Source organism: Rhodamnia argentea, chromosome 9 (assembly GCF_020921035.1).
Source record: "Rhodamnia argentea isolate NSW1041297 chromosome 9, ASM2092103v1, whole genome shotgun sequence".
In the NCBI taxonomy this organism is placed as follows: Eukaryota; Viridiplantae; Streptophyta; class Magnoliopsida; order Myrtales; family Myrtaceae; genus Rhodamnia; species Rhodamnia argentea.
This window is the reverse complement of record NC_063158.1, coordinates 3,241,250-3,262,699: the sequence shown is the minus strand read 5'-3', so window position 1 is coordinate 3,262,699 and position 21,450 is coordinate 3,241,250. Positions and strand designations below refer to the sequence as shown.

General features: G+C 41.5%; 4 protein-coding genes across 4 annotated transcripts; all 4 read left to right on the top strand.

Annotated features, from left to right (window-relative positions):
- The first annotated feature begins 6,237 nt into the window (after positions 1-6,237).
- On the top strand, positions 6,238-9,595 carry LOC115736968 (PGR5-like protein 1A, chloroplastic). Its single transcript, XM_030668885.2, has 11 exons — positions 6,238-6,483; positions 6,955-7,076; positions 7,182-7,278; positions 7,393-7,493; positions 7,869-7,925; positions 8,024-8,100; positions 8,219-8,270; positions 8,465-8,575; positions 8,659-8,756; positions 8,900-8,975; positions 9,164-9,595. Exons 1-10 carry the CDS (start codon positions 6,261-6,263, stop codon positions 8,967-8,969), a joined length of 1,008 nt encoding a protein of 335 aa, XP_030524745.1. The 5' UTR covers positions 6,238-6,260; the 3' UTR covers positions 8,970-8,975; positions 9,164-9,595.
- LOC115737054 (expansin-A7-like) lies at positions 9,052-12,317 on the top strand. The gene is made up of 5 exons (XM_030669005.2): positions 9,052-9,151; positions 9,606-9,751; positions 10,261-10,501; positions 10,719-11,034; positions 11,214-12,317. The coding sequence occupies exons 1-5, from the start codon at positions 9,052-9,054 to the stop codon at positions 11,524-11,526; spliced, it is 1,116 nt and encodes a 371-aa protein (XP_030524865.2). The 3' UTR covers positions 11,527-12,317.
- A 35-nt stretch (positions 12,318-12,352) lies between these two features.
- LOC115736970 lies at positions 12,353-14,130 on the top strand. The gene has a single exon (XM_030668886.2). The coding sequence runs from the start codon at positions 12,843-12,845 to the stop codon at positions 13,770-13,772; it is 930 nt and encodes a 309-aa protein (XP_030524746.1). The 5' UTR covers positions 12,353-12,842; the 3' UTR covers positions 13,773-14,130.
- Positions 14,131-15,757: 1,627 nt separating this feature from the next.
- Positions 15,758-21,296, top strand: LOC115736967 (protein FIZZY-RELATED 2). The gene is made up of 10 exons (XM_030668884.2): positions 15,758-16,414; positions 16,663-16,785; positions 16,910-17,014; positions 18,808-18,987; positions 19,221-19,283; positions 19,393-19,587; positions 19,940-20,041; positions 20,115-20,177; positions 20,279-20,347; positions 20,716-21,296. Exons 1-10 carry the CDS (start codon positions 15,887-15,889, stop codon positions 20,767-20,769), a joined length of 1,482 nt encoding a protein of 493 aa, XP_030524744.1. The 5' UTR covers positions 15,758-15,886; the 3' UTR covers positions 20,770-21,296.
- The last annotated feature ends 154 nt before the right edge of the window (positions 21,297-21,450 follow it).

Genomic DNA, 21,450 nt, shown 5'->3' with positions numbered 1-21,450 from the left:
ATTTTTATCGTCGGGGCACGCCATAGACTTAATCGATGAGAACATGATATCCAATCATTTACCGATAGAGTTACCGACAATGCGGTGAATCGACAACGGGATGAATCGACAAAAAATGGAATCGTCAATCTTGGATGCAACCGTTGACGTAGTGAAGTAAAGCAACTACCAAAATAGTGAAGTCGAAGAAACTGTTGAGGTAGTGAAGTGAAAGAAACCTTTGATAACTGTTTGTAACATCTATTGGTAACAGCTCTTTGTAACCTCCGTCGATAACCGATGATTGTAGGCTTTAATTCGCCACATCGTACTTTTCGAAGGCTCTCCACATAAATGAATCGATTTACTATCTTTATCTTTATTTTCATGTACTAAACTTCATTTTTCTTAGCTGCATAGGTTTCAGATTCGCCTAGTCGATTGAATTTCGACGTGTATCTCTATCACAGGTGTTGCGTCGTCGATTCAATTCTGGCGTAGTGTCATTACGTGGTCAAATTTTGTTGTAGATTAAATTCCGGCTGGGTGTGTCCACGTTTGGTTCCTTTGCAACAATTGTACTTTCCAATTCTTGCCACCGATTAAATTTCGGTACGATTAGTGTTCGTACAATACTATCGAAATTCAAGTTGTCGACTCTCCTGTTCTCCTAGACATTTCATGTACGGAGTCGCCACATGGTCCGTTCTCCTTTAATTAAAAAATCGAAGCGAAAACATAGTTCGTCGCTGGACAAAATTCCTGCGAAACAACTGCATTATTTGCATCGTAATGTCAAAACGGGTGAGGTGAGCGCGTGATGTAGGTATACGACGATAACAGCGTCGTAGAATTCGCTTGGATGGGAGGGCGACCACGTGCCTTCGGACCGTGAACATAGACCGGACCACTTCATTTTATACGAACCGACAGTATCACCTGCACCGAGCTGACATGCTAACTAGCTCAATAGATTTGTCCTCAAACTATTTTAACAATCCTATTGAACGAGGAAATGAAGCGGTCCGCTAAAATTTTGGGAGCGATTTAGACACGACGTGCGTATTTCAATGGCGTTTCCATAACCACACCTTTTTTGAATGGCCAGGAAAAAAAAAAAGAGATGGGGACCGTGCGCATGTGCACGGGGGGCAGGTGAGCTTGACCGAGAGCTGTTGAGCACGAGTCACCAACCACGCCCCCACCCGTCCCTCTCCCTCTGTGAAGTATTCGTTCATTGATCCGAAAGCAAGGGGAAAGTAGCAGTTTTTTTTTTTTTTTCTTCTTCTTCTTCTTTTTCTAAGCTCGAAAACCCTAGGGAACATGTTTGGAAATGTGCATGTTGGTAAAGGGTTTGGTGTCGAAGAGGTAGAATTCCCACCGAAGCCATCTGGGTAAGTCTGGAAAAGAAGAGGAGGAAAAGGGAAAAGGTCAGTGGGAAGGGTGGCAATCTAGGGGCCAGAACGTTGTTTTCCATGCAAGAAGCTGGGAAGAGACCTACTCGGTTTCTTTTCCAACTCGCGCACTCAATAGACTTTCGTGGGGGTGGACATCATTAAAGGGTATATCCGGAAGCTTCTGTTTCGACCATGTCGTGGTGACACTCTTTCCTTGAAAAATGACAAGACAAGAAACTAGAGGAAAATAGAAAAAAACAACGTAAGACTTTCGGCTGCAGGCCGGGCAAATTACCAAAAAGGCCCTAAACTTATTGCGCATATGCCATTTCGGTCATAATTCTTTGAATTTTGGTCAATTTAGTCCTAAACATTTTGACGATTTGCCGTTTTGGCCAAGAATAATTAATATGAACTCCAACTGTCTTACGTGGCACAGCCGATACTTACATAGACAATCTTTTTAATTTTTTTAAAAAATTAGGAATTTTTTAATACTTTCTATTTTGTTTTATTTTCATTTTTTTTTATCTTCTCCTTCATTCTCTTTAATACCTGTTCGGTATTGGGGATCTTAGAATGGTAAGATAGCACCTCATCGGCTGGCAAGGGCCTACAAGCCCTTTGTTGAGAGATATAACACATTGAAAGTTCACAATTGACTATTGAGTCCTCGCCAGTCGCAATGGCTATTATATCTCTCAACAAAGGGCTTCAGCCATTGCGGCTGGCGAGGACTCAATAGTCATTTGTGAACTTTCAATGTGTTATGTCTCTCAACAAAGGGCTTGTAGGCCCTTGCCAACTGATGAGGTGCTATCTTACCATTCTAAGATCTCTAATACCGAAGGATAGAAAAAATGAAAATAAAACAAAATAGAAAGTATTAAAAAATTCCTAATTTTTAAAAAAATTAAAAAGATTGTCCATGTCAGGTAGGCATCTTAGGCGCAAGTCAGTTTTTGAAAGGCTATATGATAGGAAATGTCCCCTCATACTTACAGCGGGAAAATATATGTTCTTAGCACTTCAACTAGAAGGTCTCCACATTAAGAGTAAGAGTAGGGGAATGCGTGAACCCTCTCCAACCATCTGCTGCTTGAAACTCAGTCGAGTCAGTCCTCTCTTGCCTCGCTGAAAGAAAGGGTTTTCACTTGTCTAGGTTCAAGAACAAAACAGATTGATTATGCTATGCTGAAGAAAGAAAGAGAATTCTTGAATTTTTTCCCTAGTGGAATTTCTTCTTCAGTTAAAGTTCTATCGAGGGGGTTTCCTTCTCAGCTGCACACTACACTACAAAGTTGTGAAAGAGAGCAACGAGGCAAGGAGTCGATTGCCTTCCTTACAAGGTTGGGGTAAAGATCATCCTCCTTCCCTTGAGGTAGCTACCGATATCTTTTAAAAACAACATAATTTCTCTAAGTTGAGTCTAATTCTACCTCACCTTATTTGGTTTTTCTCCATTCTTTGTTGCCTCTCTCTCTCTCTATTCTTTGGATTAATATTTGTATGGATGAATGGAGTTTAAAAATTTATTTTGATGAATGGGAACGAAGTTTTATAATTTATGTTTTACATTACATGTTTGAACTTTTTATTATTCATAATAATATGTGATCATGTGTTTGGCTAATAGTGATTTATGCTGGTCATCTTTTAATTTGAGCCGTTTTGTTGCTCATATTATTTTGTTGTAAAAAATGAAATAAAAAAGGGAAAAAAATAGGTTATCGGATAGACCTTGAACCGAATCGGAAAAGCGGGGTAGGTTATAGAACCAGTTCAGGAAAAACTAGGTAGGTTTCGGGTTCCAAAAATTGAGAACCCGTTATAACAGGGTAGGTTTCGAGTGCGGAATATGTCTACCCCGAAATCGATCACCCCTAATTTTATATTTCTTGCTCTTACGTCAATTAACAGCGGATGCCCGATTTGATCTTGAGCAATCTTTCGTCATATGCTCATTTGGAATTTCAGATGTCTTGTGCCATGGGAGTAAGAAAGTCTTTCAATGAAGAGACTTTCATGTAACAAAATTCAATGGTGATAAATATTACTTCTTTTTCATTTTTTGTAGTACTCGATATTGTCGCGCCGGCGACCACGTAAGCGTAATTAAGTTCGCTAACGATGGAATAAATCCATTACATGAATCATGTAAATTGAATGACACGATTGTACCAATGACAAATTTGTGGACCCAACTAAAAAAAACCTGTATGAATTAGAGGAAAAAAAACATAAAAATAAAAATGGATACTCTTTTGACATATCTCTCTCTCTCTCTCTCTCTCTCTCTCTCTCTCTCTCTCTCTCTCTCTCTCTATTGGCCCATCCATGTATGCTTTTTCATCTTTTTTTGGGCGGAAGGCCCGTGTATGCTTTTCATTTTTCTAAGATCAAATCAAGCCCAAACTACTCGAGCAGGTTAAGTCTAGCGATACATATAAATTCGAGTCGCTCATGAGCTTAATTGAAAATTAATGCTTACATAAAATGCTAATTTAGAATATATCTAAGTTCAACACTTTTTTATTCGAATTAAATCTATATCATGCGTCTCGTTGTATATTTATTTATGTACTTATGAATAGGGTCGGTTCTCCGCCCAACCTAATCCCACCCCTGAACTAAGAACCGAACCGGAAGGACTCGGGATGGTCTCGGGACTAGATCGTACAAGACCAATTGATCCGGTCCTGTTATCTGGTGGCCCAATAGAACCGGTGGATTTATTAGTTTGTTTGGGGGGGTGTCTGGAGAGTCAAAATCTTGTCTTTCTTCTTTGGCACGGAAGGAAGGGGAGTATCCACTTGTCATCCGGTCGAGTGGGACGTGGGCAATGAGATCAATCCACGTGTCCTCCTCCAATCCAAAATTCCACATTCTCACAAAAAAAAAAAATCACAATCGTGGTGAGCAACCCAACATGATGACGTGGCAGCTCGAGGCTACCGAAAATTACCGTTTGGTTTTTTTCGAAGGGGGGCAAACGGACAAAATGCGGGTTTTTTTCTAATTTAATTTTTTTAAAAAATATTTACAAAAATATTTTTTAAAAATAAATATTTACGAATTTGGGCTTCGCTCGGCGGTTGGGCTGCCGAGCAAGTGTCTATCTCTTTTTTTTTTTTAAATTTCATTTTTTTAAGTGTTTTAATTATTTATATTTATAATATTTTCGTATTTTTTAACATATATTTTATTTATTTATTTATTTTGCAAAGTTTATCTTTATAACATAATTAGTAATAATTAATACAAAAAATTATTAAGATCTATAATTCATAAATAATGGTGTAATTATGTAATTAATTGAAAATATTCACATAAGGAAAATCCTCAATACCAAACGAAAAGAAACCCTAGCCTCGGTATAAAAAATATAACCCAAAAAAAAATTTCTCGGGGGCATTGCCCCTAAACCCCCACGCAAATTTGTTCGCATCGCAAATGAGATTTGTTCGTTTGCTCCGAGTTGGGCCTATCGGCCCAACTCTCCGCGTCACAAACTAAATCTCAATTTTTCCTCCACTTTTTGGGCCGCACAAAAATATGTCGGGTCGGGTGATAAACCGGACCGGGTACATAAAATTCAAAACATATTTTACAATATATGAAATTAATTGAAAATATTCATAATATAAAATTGGTAAAATATTCATATAAATAATGTTGTAATTATGCAATTCGGTCGGCTAAAAAGATTGAAAGAGGAGGAAAGAGGGAAATGAGGGTTCATTTAATATCGAGAAGTAACACCGAAGGGAAAAAAATGCAAAATTGACAAGGAAAACGGCTTTTTTTGGGGAAAAAATGCCGGGCTTTTCTTTTTCTTTTTGTGTGGGAAAACGGCCGTTTTCCTTGTCAATTTTGCATTTTTTTTCCCTCCGGTGTTACTTCTCAGTATTAAATGACCCCTCTTTTCCCTCTTTCCTCCTCTTTCAATCTTTTTAGCCAATAACATTATTTATATGAATATTTTACCAATTTTATATTATGAATATTTTCAATTAATTTCATATATTGTTAAATATGTTTTGAATTTTATGTACCCGGTCCGGTTTATCACCCGACCCGACATATTTTTGTGCGGCCCAAAAAGTGGAGGAAAAATTGAAATTTAGTTTGTGACGCGGAGAGTTGGGCCGATAGGCCCAACTCCGAGCAAGCGAACAAATCTCTTTTACGATGCGAACAAATCTGCGTGGGGGTTTGGGAGCAACGCTCCTAAAATTTTTTTGGGCTCTATTTTTTATACTGCGGCTAGGGTTTCTTTTCGTTTGGTATTGGGGATTTTCCTTATGTGAATATTTTCAATTAATTACATAATTACAACATTATTTATGAATTATAGATCTTAATAATTTTTTGTATTAATTATTACTAATTATGTTATAAAGATAAGCTTCGCAAAAAAAATATAAATAAAATAAATATAAACATGTTAAAAAATACGAAAATATTATAAATATAAATAATTAAAACACTTAAAAAAACGAAATTTAAAAAAAAAAAAAAAAAAAAAAAAAAAAAAAAGAGAGATAGACACTTACTCGGCAGTTGGGCTGCCGAGCAAGCCTCGCTCGGCAACCCAACTGCCAAGCGAGGCCCAAATCCGTAAATATTTGTTTTTAAAAAATATTTTTGTAAATATTTAAAAAAAAATTAAATTGGAAAAAAAACCCACAAAATGCCGTTGCGTTTCCCTCCACACGTTGCTCCGCCACCTTATCTTCACGATCCGTCTCTCTTTCCCTCCAAACATCAACTCACGAAACAACGAAAGAGCAAAATTCACCCCGAATGAATCGGCTGTCGATTGACACTACTAATCTTCCTCGTCTGCTCAGTTTCTTCGCTTCCCCTTGACTGGTATTGGCCATGGCTAGCACCAAGTTAGGGGCTACTTTGACATGCCATCGCCTGTTCGCTAAGCCCGCTCGGAAGCCCTCTGCTCCTTTCGTGCCGTCCGTTCCGGGTCCGGCGCCGTGTTCTTCTTCTTCTTGTTCTTCCTCTTCGAGGGCCCGAGCATCCGATGGACGGCGGTCGTGGGTGTGGCGGCGAGTGCTCATGATCCCCGTGAAGGCTACTGCTGATCAACAAGGTCGGTATGGTCATATGACCCCTTCCCCCCCCCAGTGACGTGATTTTGCGCCTCTGAGTACTTGAGAGGTGTAGTCTGTGGTTTACTGATACAAACGGTCCGGAAAATTTCATGCCCGAGAGAAAACTTAGTAGGGATCGCGCCGAAAATAGGAGCCGCACGGCTTCCCATCAGAGCTCTAGGATGTGGGACTCATTTTGCTTTGCTTTTATAAGTCGGGTAGCTGATGTCTATGATACAGATCGCGACATGGTCTGTTCTCATGATCTGATCACGTATCGGCTAGCTGTCTGAGATCACCATATTGGCTAGTTTGTTCTGTGCCGTCCTAGAAAATCATGTTTGCTAAAACTGGAGTCACCATGAGTCAGTCAGGATGATAAAAGTCTTCCTGGGCGAAGATTATTTTAGCTTGGTAATGTCTGATTATGGTTGATCGGCTGTCGTTTCGACTTTTTGTGCACTTTTCAGGCAAGGTAGAAGAAGGAGAGTCCGATGTTGAAGATAGCAAAATTCTGCCATATTGCAACATAGACAAGAAAGAGAAGAAGTCTCTCGGCGAACTTGAACAAGAATTTCTTCAAGCACTACAAGTATGGAAGAATCTGAGCACCTTTCTTTTGTTTTTTTTTCTTTTCTTTTCTTTTATATGGCATGCATCATTTCATCGTATACGTACACTAATTGCTGTTATACAGTCATTTTACTATGAAGGGAAAGCAATCATGTCAAATGAGGAATTCGACAATCTCAAGGAAGAGCTCATGTGGGAAGGAAGCAGCGTTGTCATGCTATGTATAACGGATGATTGAGCTAAACGTTTCCAACTGTCGCATCTAACCATTATGCTGTTTGTCACAACCTATCGGATGCACTTTCACTGACTTCTCCGCATCTCGTGTAATGCAGCTTCTGATGAGCAAAGATTCTTGGAAGCTTCGATGGCCTACGTGTCTGGCAATCCAATTATGAACGACCAAGAATACGACGACCTGAAATTGAGACTAAAGGTCGCTATCATAGAATGCGATTGTAGGTGCTACTAACATATGTCATTTGTTTCTGAGGATAGATAGCCATTGAGATTGTACATTGAGCGAGAGAACCGGGTGCAGCATATTCGACAAGCCATTGACGTAGCTTCGTTCAATTAGCATCTGCACCTGTCTTGTTCAATATAGAAATAGGAACATCCATACCACAGACGATATGTTATGTCCCTGTTTGGACCATGAACTCTGTGAGGAATGTGGAAACTTGCCTGCTTCTTCAACAGAAGCCAGATGTTGGGGCGATAAACAAGATTAAGCAAAACTTCATGTGCTTTATCCTTCCTCCTTGTCCTTCCAATAGATCATGTGCTTCATCACCTCTGTTTTTTGCAGACTGACGGGAGCGAAATCGTTGCCGAAGGCCCACGATGCAGCCTCCGCAGCCGAAAGGTTTATTTTTCTTGTGTGTTTCTCTCTCCTTTTTTATTACTCGGTCTATTTATTCCTCCAAGGGGCTCAGACATTACTGATTAATCCTCCCATGACAGGTCTACAGTGACCTTTCTGTTGATTACCTCAAGATGTTTCTGTTGAATGTCCCAGCAACTGTTGTCGCACTAGGACTGTAAGTAGAATTTCGTTTTCACCGACATTTGTTTATTACCGGAAGATCGTTTCACGCTATTACCATTTTGCCAGACAAGTGCATTTTTCTCCTAACCCGCTCTTTTCGGGTCTTAAAGGTTCTTCTTCCTGGATGATATAACTGGATTTGAGATTACATATCTTTTGGAGGTAATCAGGAATTGTTTCTTTTTGTCCCTTTATCTTTGTAGCTGTTGGAGCTACTGAAATAGTTGCTTCCTTTTGTGGACTTGTAGTTCGCGCTGTCTCGGTTATTTTTCCCTTCGCAAGAGCTTGATATTCGATATCTTGCGCCTTCCATGTTGTGACCCCCAATTGCGTTACTTTTCTCTTCACTCCTGCAGCTGCCTGAGCCGTTTAGTTTCATTTTCACATGGTTCGCGGCTCTGCCGCTCCTAGTTTATCTGGCTCTATCGCTGACGAATGTGATTGTGAAAGACTCGCTCATTTTAAAGGTCAAGCTTCATCATGATCCATCACTCAACATTTTCAGCACTCTTCATAGTAAAACTGTACTTAAAGATTATCGGGGTTGCAGGGTGCCTGCCCCAACTGCGGCACGGAGAATGTCTCCTTCTTTGGCACCATATTGTCCATCTCTAGCGGCGGTACAACGAACATTGTTAAATGCTCAAAGTGAGTAGGAAGAAATTTTCTGGACCTGAGTCGTGTTTTTCTGCATCTTTCAATCAGCGCTCCACTGTCTTTTCTGATCAACAAGTTATTATCAGTTCTCCATGGTCCGTACTGATATGCTAATTTATCCCTTCTCGCTTCAGCTGTGGAACTGAGATGGTGTATGACTCGAAAACCCGGTTGATTACATTGCCCGAAGGAAGTCAATCTTGATGAGAGGTACATAACTTAAGCGCTCAAGCTTTTCGGTTTTTTTCCTGACCTTGTCAGGTTTTCTGAGGAAGTCCGCGCTGTAATGTCCTCACAGAGCCTCGCATACCCACCTGCTCATTCTTCATTGTCGTACCTCTCTGCATCAAATTCAGATACTAGTGCTCAACAGTTCCGATTCCCTCGTCATTATGCAGGGTGAATTATTTCTCAGATGTTAACAAGATGAACGTGCCAATGCGAGATTGGGACTCAGCATGTACCGTGTTATAACATGCCGAGGAAATTGCTGCTGCATCATGACCTTGGTTGTGAGGAGAAGGAAACAAGATGGCTGTACAATATTTATTTGTATAACAACAATCAATCACGAGTGCTGTTAATATGTCAAATTCCAGTTACATGCTGCTAGTAAATACCTGTCACGGCATCTTAGTCAATATTGAGAAAATCGCTTACGAATATTTTTGCGGAACAAGAGAGACCGTGTATCTAAAAGTTTCCATACTTCAGCCACAGTTTGCCACAATAATGCTTCAACTCTTGCTTTCTGAGGCTTTGGTACAAAGAAGTAGCCTTGTAACATTGCACATAGTACAGATTACAGGAATGGCTTGAACTTCAGCTCACTTTGTGCAGATTACAGGAAGGTCATGAACTTCAGCTCTGGGTTTCCTTTTCTTATCAGCATTTCTTTGAGTAATCACAGCGAATCACTGTTCAGAGAAGAGAGTAAAGGACTTGAATTCTACTCAATCTTATGTCGCAGATCAAGTTTTGTCACGGTATTGAAACCAAGATGATGCCAACAATATGTGATGAGAATTGTGTAGTCTTCTCGTAGTCTGTGGTGCTCAATAACTAGCCTCTACTTTTCGACGATGGCTTCTCTTTCTAGTCCCCAGCTTTTGGCTTCAGATCTAACCCGACTTGGGATTCGGTATCGAAAACCACTTGAAAACTTGCAATCACGCCTTAAGGCCCTCAACTAAGAAGACATTGAGCCCCGCACGTTGGCTGTCTCCTTTCTATCCAAAATCTATCAAACCCATATCAGTATAACCATCAAGTAGTTGACTCCAAACAATCAATATTCTAAGTGCCATAGCCCAAAATCACATTGGCTTATTATTTAACCAAACTCCTTTTGACTTAAATGCATGAGGCCAAATATCTTCGTGGGCATCACGAAGTTCAACATTTTTCTCTCTCCCTACACCTTGTATAGGACCAAATATATACGAGGGCACTGTTGAAATCGGGTTGTGTGTTCGTGGGTGCACATAATTTTTAGTGGGGAAGCTTTGTGTTGTGCCCAAGAATCAGCAAGAACAAACCATCCATGGCTTCTTTGATTCGCTCATGGAGGTTATGGTCTTTTGCATTGATACTTGCAGCAGCAGTAGGCGAAAATGGTTCAGCCATGGGTGGTGGGAGCTATGGTGATTCTCCTGGGTCTGGAGGGTTTCAACCTAGCCAATGGTCTCTTGCTCATGCCACTTTCTATGGGGATGAGACTGCCTCCGAGACTATGGGTACGCTTGTTGTTTCATGCGATCATCACTGAAAGATTTAGAGCTGAATTGATACTAATTGCATTGCGTTTTTGCAATGGCCATACTTCTTTGTTGGGTCCATCCTCTCTGGTCTTGCATTCAAGTATTTGCGTAGCGGATGTGATTTTAAAGTATATAACCTGAAGTACGTATGTCCATTCTAAGTATCACCCATGCTTTCATTTCCAATTTCCAGGAGGGGCATGTGGGTATGGAAACTTGTTCATCAACGGGTATGGCTCCGCGACGGCAGCTTTGAGCTCGACCCTTTTCGACGACGGGTATGCTTGCGGGACATGTTATCAGATCAAGTGCGTGCAGTCGCCCTGGTGCTCCGTCAGTTCACCTTTCACCACGGTCACAGCCACCAACCTCTGCCCGCCCAACTGGTCCCAGGACTCAAACAATGGCGGGTGGTGCAACCCACCCAGCGTCCATTTTGACATGTCCAAGCCCGCCTTCATGAAGATCGCTCAGTGGAAGGCCGGCATAGTCCCCGTCATGTACAGAAGGTACACACAAACATTTTTTCTTTCTAGCCTCTCCTCAGCGTATGGCAATATGTATTCTACACACTGCTTGGGGTTATAATGTACTCCCTAAAGACATGAATGTGAATACTCGACCAAGGTGTCATATCCAAATCCATTTGACTTGAAATAACTCGAGAAGACTGTGGAAATGTTTGCAGAGTACCCTGCATAAAGCCAGGAGGGATCAGATTCCAGTTCCAAGGGAATGGCTACTGGCTCCTGGTGTACGTGATGAATGTGGGGGGAGGGGGAGACATCGTGAGCATGTGGGTCAAAGGAAGCAAGACAGATTGGATCAGCATGAGCCACAACTGGGGTGCTTCATACCAAGCCTTTGCAAGCCTTGGAGGCCAATCTCTCTCCTTCAAGCTCACCTCCTACACCACCGGAGAGACCATCATTGCCTACAACGTTGCTCCTTCCAACTGGAACGCAGGGTTGGCTTACCAAGCCACTGTCAATTTCCACTAGCCAGCTTTGCAATTCTTGTTATGCTAAAGGGAGACTTACTTATCTGTCTGTAATAGCTTCTATAAGCACGTGTACTACTCGATGGAGGGGTTCAAATGGGAAAGAGAATCCTTTTGGATGACTACCATAATTTGAACACTTCTTTCAGATACCCTCTTTGTCAAATTCATCATCCCACTTCAGCAAAATCGCTCTAATTATCCTCCTCCTTGTATAAAACAAGTTTTGAGGCCCAAGTTGAGAGAAGAAGATGGAAAGAGATCACTGGACAAAAAACTTTTCTGAGGACTGGCAATTTTGCTACTTCGATGTTTGACCTGAATGCGAAACTTTTGGGTCTCCTGAAAAGAAACCAATTGGAAGAAGGGCCATGCGAGGCAACATGAGACCCACAAAGGTTGGTGTAGTGGGGAACATTTTCATCAACTACATATGGAGTTAAGTGTGGCTTCCTTACCTTTTCCTTAAGCATGCCAAAACCCTTTTCTTTTTTGGTTTCCAATTTTATGTTTTTTGGGTTGGTCATATGAACTTTCATCATCGACCCACCTCCCCAATCATTGCGCTCAACATGCTCCACTGACCCCCAATTTGAAAATTCCTTCTTCTTTTTCTCCTTTCGGAGGATTCTTTAGACAAAGTAAAGATTTGTCTTTGCAGAAACTTCACCTTGCAAAGAAAAATGAGTCCCTGATTGAGAAGAACTCAAGCTATCCATGAGAGATGCAAATGACTGCATCATGCAGTGAGGTAAAAAGGTGTGACCTTTAGGACCTTTAAGGCTTTAACGACTGGAGCAAGAAAAAACTGTACAAGAGCTTTTTACTTTCCTGGAAAAGTTGCAGAGAAAACGCAATCTGCATAATGAACGTTGTGTGGTGGTGACGCCTACTTTTCTAGAATCTTGAATGCCAAACATTACTTGCAATTTACCAGCTAATTCATTCATGCTTCCTCTTCCTGTGAGGAGAAGGTAGGACCCTGTCAGATGAAACCTTTTAACTTCGACCTAATGAGAAAACATGCCTGTCTTTTCTGTCTATCCACAACAAGATTCAGACTTTTTCTTTTTCTTTTCTCTACACTTGCTTAGCTTTCAATCAACCCAGTGTTTCTACATCATTTCCCTCAACCGGTGCAGGCTCTTCTCTCTTTGCAACTTCTCTCCTTTCGTCTATAACTACAGAAGAAGTTGTCTCTGACAAGGTTTTTTGGACCTGTTCTAGCACCAGTACTGATAAGTGATCAGTGATGACATACTAATTTTAGAAGCAGAAGAAACCCAGCACTCTGTTTTAGCAGTCTCACACCGTATAATGGGCTGTCGATTTCCTCTCAATTTCTTGCTTCTTGTCTCGGCATTAGCTTCACCACAAAAAGTCCTAGCTCAAGAGATTAAATCGGCGCGTGTCCTCGATCTTCTGATCCGCGACTACACGTTTAAATCCAGCAGCCAGCAGATCAAGACCGGAGTGATACACGCCGTGAACCTGCCAAAGAATCTCTCGGGCATCCGAGTTGACACCGTGAAGTTCCGGTGTGGCAGCTTACACCGGTATGGCGCGCAGGTGAAAGAATTCCACTTGGGCATCGGGGTGACGGTCCAACCATGCGTGGAAAGAGTCATGCTGATCAGGCAAATCTTGCAAAACAACTGGTCTTCCATATATTACTCCAACTATGACTTATCTGGGTACCAGCTAGTTTCTCCAGTGCTAGGCCTTTTAGCTTACAATGCCGGTAGCCACGGAAATTCCAACACCGCCACTGCGGCGCTCGAGCTCAGTATCACAGCCGGAGAGAAACCCATCACAGTGAACTTCACTGGCGTTGCCACACTGGATCACAGGCCTGGAGTCGTGCCAATGTGTGCCAACTTCGAATCCAATGGGAAGCTGACTTTGGCCAATCAGGTCTCGCCTTCAGTCTGTTTGGCCACAGGGCATGGGCACTTCGGGCTGGTGACCGAGCTGCCGCCAGTGCAGATGAGGAAGCGAGTGAGCAAGTGGAAGGTAGCGGTCGGGGGATCAATTGGGTCCATGCTGGGGGTGTTCCTGCTGAGCCTGCTTCTCGTGGCGTTGTTCGTGAAGGCAAAGAAGAAATCGAGGCGGGAAGAGATGGAGAGGAGGGCTTATGAGGAAGAGGCACTGCAAGTTTCCATGGTTGGCCATGTAAGAGCACCAACTGCTGCTGTCACCAGGACCGTGCCCATCATTGAGCATGAGTATGCTCCTTTTCCTTCTTGATCAAAAGTTCGAAATTTCAGACATTGCCAAACGCACGGCTATTGCTTCTTTTGTAAAATTGATCGGCTGACAACAAAATAGGAAGGTGCTACGAGAATTTTCGGATGCCAGAGCTCAAATTTTCGCAGGCGGTCCCATGTACTGTGTGAACAAAGAGAGGAAAAAAAAAGGCTCTGCTTCTTGAGCTGAATGTATCCATCCAATCTTTTGTCATCTGAAATTAGGGGAGGGATAGTCTCTTACTCTTCCTGCTTCACGTCTCTAGGAAGCAATTGATTCTAGTCATTACGACTTTGTTTTTTGCTGTTTATCTGTTAGCATGGCGAGATTAAGTCCAGACTGTTTTTTCTTCTCCTGATCTCCAGATGCGTCATATGCTTTTCATCCAAACGTCTTGTTTTTGCATATTCATGAACCAGGTGACACTCGATCGTGACTCTTCTGTGGAGTTTGGTGAATTAGTTGGGTGGGTCGCAGAGATTTCGACAACCCGAGGTAGTCGCCGTGTAGGCTTGTTGCGCCTCGCGCTCGCCGACGGTTCAATTGTCGTGGCTTTGCTCAGATTTATACCTTCTAAAAGATGATTTGCTTGGCCCATGCTGGAAAATGTCACCCTGACTCGGCTATAGCCCCCAAAATTAAGGGGGCAAATACTAGTCCTTGTAATATTGAAATGCCGCCGCTGCATTCCATTCCAAGTCTGGCAGCAAACGTTGAACCGATGCCGATTACTACTGTGCAGCATGCGTCTGAGCCCAAGTCTCCGTCGCCAACATCAACAACCTTTTTTATGCCGAATTCCGAGCAGTAATCTGATGAGAGAACTTAGCCGGCGTCAAGAGGCGATCTGAGAACTCGACTTCAACCGAAACAAATGTAAAAAAGTCGACGCACTGGACTTCCCCAGGAACAGCAAGGATTTCGAAAAAATTCGTTCGAATTCGACTCCGTCCGACAGAAGTTTCAAGGGTCAATCATCGAAGCCATCGAAAAGTTTTACGTTGTGAGACCTTGCGATTATGTTTAGTAACTTCCTGAACGGCATTCCCAGTTCTGGTGCTGATAATTGCCAATCAAGTACAGTAAGCGTTCAGACCAAAAAAAAAGTACAGTAAGCGCTCCGTAGCATTAGCAATGTACAAGAACAAAAATTATACGGTTCGGTATACGGACAGATACACACCATCGTTTTCCTGGAGATGATATTATCATGTTAAACAAAAAGTTAGGCTCGCATTTTATAACAGGTTTATTTATAATACAAAATTTTATAGAAACTTATTATCTAATAATGAAACTTCGTTACCAATTCATATTATGTGACGAGGAATCGCAAGAAAAGATATAAAGAAAGTTTAAAAAGTGAAATATTTTATTGGATATAATAAGACGTGTCTTAGATGTTTATAATTCTGCTCACTCCAAAAGAAGAAATATTACGATTGTATTTTGTGCGAAAGCCCTAGTATCTTACCCATACAAGAGACCTTCAATGCGGTAAGGGACAGTCATGGTTCTTGAATTTTGGCCAAATATGAAATATAATCTATAAAATTTTTAATCTATTCAATATGACTTATGAACCTTACCTCGATGTACAATGTGATCCATAAACTTTTAATTTTTGTTCGATATGATCTCCGGACTTTGATTGCATGTTCAATTTAGTATCCGGACTATATAAAAATGTCTATTATTGTACTTTCATTAATTCAACTTTAATTTTATATAGTTCAGAGATCAAATTAAATTCACTAAAAGTTTAGGAAATGAATAATATTGCATGTTGAGATAAAGTACAAATATCATATTATTTGTGTCCTGTTGCCACGTGTTAACTAAATCTCAAAACTCGAGGAAATCCAGATACCTCAAAGCCGACGTCGTAGCTGCCTTCAAGATTCTTGAAAAGACGTTGCAGCCCCTGGTCAGCACCCGAATTTCCCAGATCTCCCCATATTTGGCGCAAAAAAAACCAACTTTTCCCGGAAAAGAGAGAGAGAGAGAGGGGGGAAAAAGACAAAATTTTTAACACTCCATCAATCACCAAGAATCGCTAACACTCCATCATCAACTCCTCACCTGCATCTCTCTTTCTCTCGCTCAAATCCTCCATGGACGACGACTCTACCTCACCGTCCCAGACGCGTGCGCAGCTCAGCCTCCCTCCCACAATGCCTCGCGACTCCCTCGCCCTCGAAACCCTAACAACTCCCTCCGATCACGTGAACCGCATGATCAATTCGGCCCACAGCCAGTCGCCGTCGAGGGCAATCTACTCCGACAGGTTCATCCCCAGCCGATCCGGCTCCAACTTCGCCTTCTTCGGCATACAGTCCTCGCCCTCGCCGCAGTCGGCGAGCTCTTCTCCTTCTCCTTCTCCTTCTTCTTCTGCCGCGGCGGAGAGCAAAGAGGAGGCCTCGTTGTCCACGTACAATGCGCTGCTCCGCGCGGCGCTGTTTGGCCCCGACACCCCGGAGAGGAAGGAGTCCCCGGTGGTGGGGCGGAACATCTTCCGGTACAAGACTGAGACGAAACGGTCGCTGCACGCGCTCTCGCCTTTTGGGTTCGAGGACGCGGGGAATGTGGTTAGCCAGAGCCCCGTGAAGGCCGCGAGGAAGGTTCCGAGGTCGCCGTACAAGGTGAGGAGCTTTCTTGATTGGTTCTTGGGGGGGCCTTCTTATGATTCAGTATGTTGTGATTAGGAAACTTGTTACGACAGTTACTTTGGCAAGAAACAAGAGGGTATGGATGAAACCACGGAGGACTATCTGTTCGCATGGAAAATTGCTAGTTGTAGTTATGGATTTGTGGAAAGAACCTCGTTTTGGAGCGGGAGATTTGGTGTATTTTGGATTAACTTTTGATGATTGTGTGTTTATTCTTTTAGGTTTTGGATGCGCCTGCATTGCAGGATGATTTTTACTTGAATCTTGTGGACTGGTCTTCGCATAATGTGTTGGCAGTGGGGCTGGGGAATTGTGTCTATCTATGGAATGCTTGCAGCAGCAAGGTGAGTCTTCACCCATTCTCTTGAAGTGTAATCCCTTCCTTAATTTCGGTTCCTGCCATTGTAATGGGCTCCAAGTTGTTTGTCGATTATGGTGTGCCCTAACTTCAGAGGTATGTTCTTGCAGGTGACTAAGTTATGTGACTTAGGGATTGATGATAACGTTTGCTCGGTTGGTTGGGCACAGCGCGGTACACATCTTGCAATCGGAACGAGTAATGGAAAACTCCAGGTTAGAACTCTCTGCTTTCTGAAACTTTCCTCTGCTTAATTGGAAGGGCTGGGAATTTTAGTTGCTTAGGTTGCTGTTGGTCAGTCAAATTTTGGGAGCTTGCATTTGTTTCTGCAGTAGACTCGGGGTAGGTGGAATTTGAGGGATGGATTTAGCATGTGATTTAGTGGTTTTAACTAGCTCAATCAGTTGTAGGATGGGTGCTATGCCAGACCTCAAACAATGATGCTGTGCCTTCAGGATCGACTGTGCCGTTAACCTGACTTAGTTTTTAAGGTTTATCCCTTTGATTTGGATAGGATCCGTCATCTTCTTTTTCAGGCTTAACAGGGCCATCAAGTCTTTCTTGCTATCTAACTCCATGTACTTGTGGTTGTTGAGCCTGTATATTGCAGTCAATGATACTCTAACCAAACCCTACATCTAGCTCCAGAGGCGAGCAGAGTTATCAAACTATAACTTTGGTCTATGGTACCAGTACCGTGCATTAATCGCATTAATGCTTTAGCTGGCATACTTTTATGGACAAAGGAGCATAAAATGGATGGATTTGCAAAACCAAATGAACGGGAAGCACTCATATATAAAGCATTTATCAAAAGTGTGCATGGTTCTTTCAGATGATTGATGCAATCGGCATTGATTAGATTCTTCCAAGAGTATAGACTTCCATTTGAGGTATTAACCATAACCACAACCTCAATGGTATGCCCATAATCTAATTCTCTCTATCAGTTTACCTTGCACTTTGCTATTGTTGCAAACACAGTTTGAAAACCTCGCAAAAAATAACTGTAATGAAGCTATTGTAATTGAAAAAGAAAGATTATAGCAATATAGAGATACAAGGCAAAGGCTGTTCGCATCATTCTTTTACACTCCATTGCATGAGTAGTTTGGATAAATTGATGCTATCACTCCATCAAGAAGCTGTAGCAAGGAAAGAGTGCTTGTTCCGTTTTTCTTGTACTGACAATAGTTTACCTCTGCTTATTGTTTGGCTTTGCCTTATCCTCATGGAATTAATTAGACTTGGGTTGGTAGTTATTTAGAAGTGCAAAGAACTGCATTGCCGCTTAGGATGTGATGGATTTAAGTCTATTAAATGTCTCAAATGTTTGAGATGTACCAGATATTAGATTCCCTTATTCTTTGACTGATTGAATATTTTAGTACAACCCCCGTAAGGTTAGCGGATTCTGCTGAGAAGGATACCAGATTCTTTTTAGTGACGATGGACATGTAGGACAATACAATGAATGGAAAGGATGGCGACAGCTTTGATACTTGTCCAGTTCAGCTGCTCTTGAAATGAACAGTATAGGATACTGCAGTGGTCATTTAAGCTCTTATCAAGTTAGAAAAATATCCAGCTCACTGGCTATGATACGTGATTGAACCTTGGTTCAACATATTGGCCTCATCCTTCATAAAAAGGGGAAAAACCTTGGTTCTATTATACGTGTGAGGTTTGTCCATTGATATGTAACTAACTACAACAAATGAGCGGTTTTTTGATGAGATGATTTGCTTGTTGATAAGTGAGTCATAGATTTTGCCATTCATTCAATTGTCAAAATGCATCAAACATAGTTTTCTCTTGTTCAACGGGATGATATTTTAAATTAGTGAGTTGCCCTTAATTCTTTCCGTTATCAACAGAATAACTGGATCACTCCCTTTGTTTTATTGTAAATTGGTTTCTCTCATGATTGATTTTTTGCTTCATAACCTGTTTCGCTTGGACAGCCTAGTATATTTGCTTTTGTAATTTCATAATGTCTTCTGCATAGGTATGGGATGCATCACGCTGCAGGAGGGTCAGAACTATGGAAGGCCACAGATTAAGGGTTGGCGCCTTAGCTTGGAGTTCATCGCTGTTGTCTTCTGGTAGCAGGGACAAGAGTATTCTTCAAAGAGATATTCGCGCACAGGATGATTTTGTCAGTAAACTTGCAGGACATAAGTCAGAGGTCAGATTTTTATACATTCAGAACTTGAGGTCGACTAAGTCTGTTGTACTTGTGGACATAGTTTGGAGTTTATGCAGCCTATTTGATTTTCTGTTTTCTACAAGCCTGCTATCAGAAGTGCAAGATACCACCAATATAAGAGGCAAAAAGCCTTTGGGTTTTTTTTTTGACACGGCAATAGTCTGACTAGACAGAAAAATTTCAGTCTGCCTGATTATTCTTTCCTGATGTAGGTGTGTGGACTTAAATGGTCTTACGATAACCGTGAACTAGCATCTGGTGGAAATGATAACAGAGTAAGCTATTGTTTTTTTCTTTGGTCTTTCTTTCTTGTCACTTTTTTGTGGTAATTTAGCTTACTTCTGTTTGAGCTACATTGCATTTACCTGCTGATCTCCTTTACAGCTTTTTGTATGGAATCAACATTCAACACAGCCTGTGCTTAAGTACAGTGAGCACACAGCAGCTGTAAAAGCGATTGCTTGGTCTCCGCATCTTCATGGACTTCTTGCATCTGGCGGTGGTACTGCAGATCGTTGTATTCGCTTCTGGAATACAACCACTAACTCACAACTCAGCTGTATTGACACTGGCAGCCAGGTTAGACATGCTTTTATGTGCAATTTTTGCATTTTCATCTGGTCTCCTGCCTGTTTGTGCTAGCTAACTTTATGTGGGTGACTCTGTGGTTTCAGTTGTAGGTTTATGCTTTTACTTAACTGCCTCTGCCATGTCTCTTTCTTTTTGGTTGTGGACTGCAGACTTCCTGTTGGTTATGATTGACTCTTATACGTCTGAATATGGGTCATTTAGTTTATCAAATTTCTTATGTAATGAGGAAACAGAATTTGATTTCTTTGCTATGCTGAAAAGATTTACAGTGTAGAATTGCCTTTTGCACTGTGCGCACAGAAAAAGAGAATTTACTCCCTTTTTTCGTCATCTCTTACAGGTATGCAACCTTGTGTGGTCCAAGAATGTTAACGAACTTGTCAGCACCCATGGTTACTCTCAAAACCAGATAATAGTTTGGAGATATCCCACCATGTCTAAGGTATGGAATCACCGGTTATCAATTAGTCAAGTTTCTGAGTTACCAAAATTTGAGAGTCCCTTTCCTTTTGTAGTTGGCGACTCTTACAGGACATACATACAGAGTACTTTACCTTGCTATTTCACCAGATGGACAGGTTACATTACACATCCTATTTATATTTTTGTCATTTTATTCCCAGGATGGGCACACCTTATTGATGCAATATCTTCTTCTTTTCCAAAATTGCTGATTCAGACAATCGTCACTGGAGCTGGAGATGAAACACTTAGGTTTTGGAACGTGTTCCCCTCTCCGAAGTCCCAGGTAGGCTACATTCTTAAGATTTTGTCAGAATTTGATGTACTGTCCTAGCGCTTGTTAAACTTTTCTTAGCCTATCTCAGATTAGTTCCTAGAATTGATGCCCCCAATCTAGCGGATCATCACATTTACACATTTTCATTGCTCCAATAAAACAAGATCAACTTGTTCTAGTATTCTGACTACTGGCATGCCATGACCCATATTCTCTTTTTCTGTGCCATGAGGTCTGGCGTATCACCTAGTCTTTAGCTAAGACTTTCTTAATTAGCTACCTTCGTTTCTGCCTATTCTTCTCGCTACCTTATTTGCTTGTTTTGGGCGTGTTACAATCCTAGCAAAATCGGTTAATCTATGTTTCTGTTTTCGCAGAACACAGACAGTGAAATTGGATCCTCATTCTTTGGAAGAACTACAATTCGTTGATCAGACAGTTCACTCTCAGTCCAACATATTGTTATTTCTAGTTCATGGACTCTGGAAGATGCATAATGGCATATTACATCACAGATATTACACATCACAGATTGCAAGATTTATCCAAGAAAAGCAATTCCACGAATATTGGCAGATTTGCGGGGATCTCTAGCATAAGATGTGAATAGGAGAGACTAGGTCGTCTTTTGTCCTTGCCATCCAATTAGTTTCATTTATCAATTTCAGTTCCAGATGTATAGTGGGAGGGGTTATGTATTCCTTTTAACGACTCACTCCCTTCAGCTGTATATTATCATAGGCATCATAGGGTGATTTAAACTTTCCACTGTGTAGCAAATTCTCATAATTCCCTCCATGTAAACCTCCTCTCAGCTTCAACGAACGTAAATGGTTTTGATTTCCTGTACATGCTTCTTCGGTACTCGACATGAAATGACTCGTGGTTTGTCAAAGGACCTTACGGTTAGGATGCTACTTCTTGGTTTTGTTCTTCGAGGTACATGTGCTTCTTCTTACGTTTGGCCTTCCTTTGTCACTTAGGTATTGTCGACTGTGACTGCAACTGTGTAACCCTCTTGTCTGTTGTTCCGTATGATTAAAGGTAACGGAAGAAAAGACACCAATTGGGAATTTTTGGATTGCCTTTCTCCAAGGGAAGGAGAAGAATCC